The sequence below is a fragment of the Montipora foliosa genome, chromosome 7 (genome assembly GCF_036669935.1).
Source record: "Montipora foliosa isolate CH-2021 chromosome 7, ASM3666993v2, whole genome shotgun sequence".
NCBI lineage: Eukaryota > Metazoa > Cnidaria > Anthozoa > Scleractinia > Acroporidae > Montipora > Montipora foliosa.
In genome coordinates this window covers 29733569-29736194 of record NC_090875.1, presented here as the reverse complement: position 1 = coordinate 29736194, position 2626 = coordinate 29733569, and the positions used below count along the sequence as shown (strand labels likewise).

Sequence of the window (2626 nt, the reverse complement as noted above, 5' to 3'; positions counted from 1 at the left end):
GCGAACCGACATTATACGTAGGCGAACAGACAGTAGGCGAAACGACCCGTAGGCGAAACGACCGGTTACCCCAAAATCACGGCGAAAATTCGTTATTCTTTGACCAATATAACTGCTTTTGACGAAGACACCACTTTCTGTCGTACAGTTCTTGCTAGCAACTTGCAATGTTTGACCCCTGACGATCCCCGCATACTTTCCTCATAACGTAGGTCTCAGATTACTGGCAAATCATTCATTGCCTCGTATGCTCCGCAAGCGCATTTTAAGGCCCGGCCAAACGATATTTGTTGGACGATCAAACATGTTGGGTAAATTAACGTCTTAGCCTTTGGCCACTGCGTTTGATTTTGACCATTCAATATGTATTTTATATTATACATCATCAAACATCCAATCCAACATTGCTTTTGTTTTTCTCATGTTGGTTGTGTGAATTTTCTCGTTTGGCCAGTTTCAACCCAGTCTCGTCATCAGAGCCTCGGGTCGACCCAAGGCTCTGGGAAACTCTATTTAGGAGAACATGGGATTCTTATAGCCAAAAATTGGCAATTTGAACCTTACTGCGCCTGCTCACTCCTCGTGATAACATGAATGCACCAATTAGAGACACTTTTGATTGTTTTTCACGAAAACCAACGAGAAGACACTTTGTTTCAGGGTTCCCTAGAGCTCTTCTCTCCCTCAGTCAAGAGAAGAGCTCTGGGGTCGACATTGGTCTCAACCAACATGTTGCACGCGCGCACGCGCATTGTGACCACGAATTAACTCGAAAGCGATCTCGTCCCCAGAGTCCGTTTTTCGTTTGGTCAGCAGCAAGAACACGGACTCTGGAAGTGGCCAGAGTCTGTGTTCTTGGTGCTAACCAAAAGACAAGCGGACTCTGGGAACGAAATTGAGTCGTTTGCACTTCACACTTTACGTTTGGTTAAGCATGTTGAGAGGATGTTTGATATTGTTTGGTCACCCTGTAATTTTCAACATGTTGGATCGATACAACGCGCAATCACAATGTTTGATCTTTCAGCAGTTATCATTTGCCTAGGTCTTCACATTTTGGTATTATTTACCTTAGCTTTCTCTTTTCAACAACGACATGAAATGACCAAATCAGTGGGGGTTATAGATGATTTGCAACGAGTGTTGAAAATTATGGGGTGACCAGACGATATCAAACATCCTTTCAACACACCAAGAACACTGATTAATATTCAGTGAACTGCGTGGACGTTTCTTCTATAGGACTCCATGCCGTCCAATTCAAAAGCAACTTGACGAAAAGAAATAATAATAATAATAATAATAATAATAATAATAATAATAATAATAATAATAATAATAATAATAATTTTGTAATAATAAAATTTTATTCATAGACTATTTACAGATTCTAAAATATAAATATTAAACTATATACCCTATGCACATTCTTGTATACGAAAGAGAATTGTCGAAAAATGACTATCTAAAAACACTACTAATAACAATTATAAAAAGCCTCAAAAAGATAAAAAAAATAAAAAAAACTATCTAAAATAATTTGGACTGACATAATAATAATAATAATAATAATAATAATAATAATAATAATAATAATAATAATAATAATAATAATAATAATAATAACAATAATAGAATGTGGAGTAAAAGAAACCCAAATGAAAGACCCAATCTAACAGACAACGCACTGATGAACCAACGTAGATTTATTGAAAAACAAAACAAACAGGAATCGAACTAGATAACATCAAGCAACGGGTTGAAAATGAATTGAATGTACAAAACAACCAAACAAGTTGTGTAGCAGATGGTGTGGTTGTAAAAGAAACCAACAACCGTCATGGGGAACCATTTGAAGAAGAGGTAGAACCATCACAAAATTCATCTGAGATCAATGACCTAGTTAATGAAATTAAGAAGGCTAGAGCTGAATGGGAAAACATCAGGATGGCAGAGAGGCCCCCTCTACCCAAGATATCAATGAACAGAAAAACTGAGCTGTTGATCACACAAGGAAACCAAGCAATCCAGCTGATAATAGCAGAAGAAGTGCTCAACCTCAATAACATCAACCTGCTACAATATGTGACTGCGTACGTAATATCTGAAAAGTTGGGTAAAACGACAAAACTCACAAAGACAAAGAGCAATAAACGGCAGCTACAAAAATGGAAAGCAAAAATGGAGAATCAGATTAACAGCATGAGAGCTGATTTGTCGATATTAACAGATATGGCACAGAAAGGTGAAACCCAAAAGATCTCCAAGAAAAAGCAAAGAATCAAAAAGAAATACAAAATAACAACAAACCAAGAACTGCAAGCAGCAAGAGAATCCCTCAAAATGAGAATTCAAGCAAAACCGGATGTTTGCAAAGAACAGAAAAAAGTTCTTCAGAAGCCTTGGTAAAGAACAGATATCAGTTGAAAAACCACCTAAGAATGAAGCAACTGAAACATTTTGGCGTTCCGTCTTGGAGAACAATAGAGAGTACAACCACTTAGCAGAGTGGATAAAGAGAGAGGAGCAGAATATACAGATATAGAATACCAACTATGGGAGGACATAAGTTTAGATGAGTTTCAGACTGCTTTAAAGAAAACAATCAGCTGGAAGTCGCCGGGCC

General features: G+C 37.5%; 1 protein-coding gene across 1 annotated transcript; it reads left to right on the top strand.

The window, feature by feature from the left end:
• Positions 1 to 304: 304 nt before the first annotated feature.
• LOC138010069 (M protein, serotype 5-like) lies at positions 305 to 2409 on the top strand. Its single transcript, XM_068857032.1, has 2 exons — positions 305 to 311; positions 1730 to 2409. The coding sequence occupies exons 1-2, from the start codon at positions 305 to 307 to the stop codon at positions 2407 to 2409; spliced, it is 687 nt and encodes a 228-aa protein (XP_068713133.1).
• The last annotated feature ends 217 nt before the right edge of the window (positions 2410 to 2626 follow it).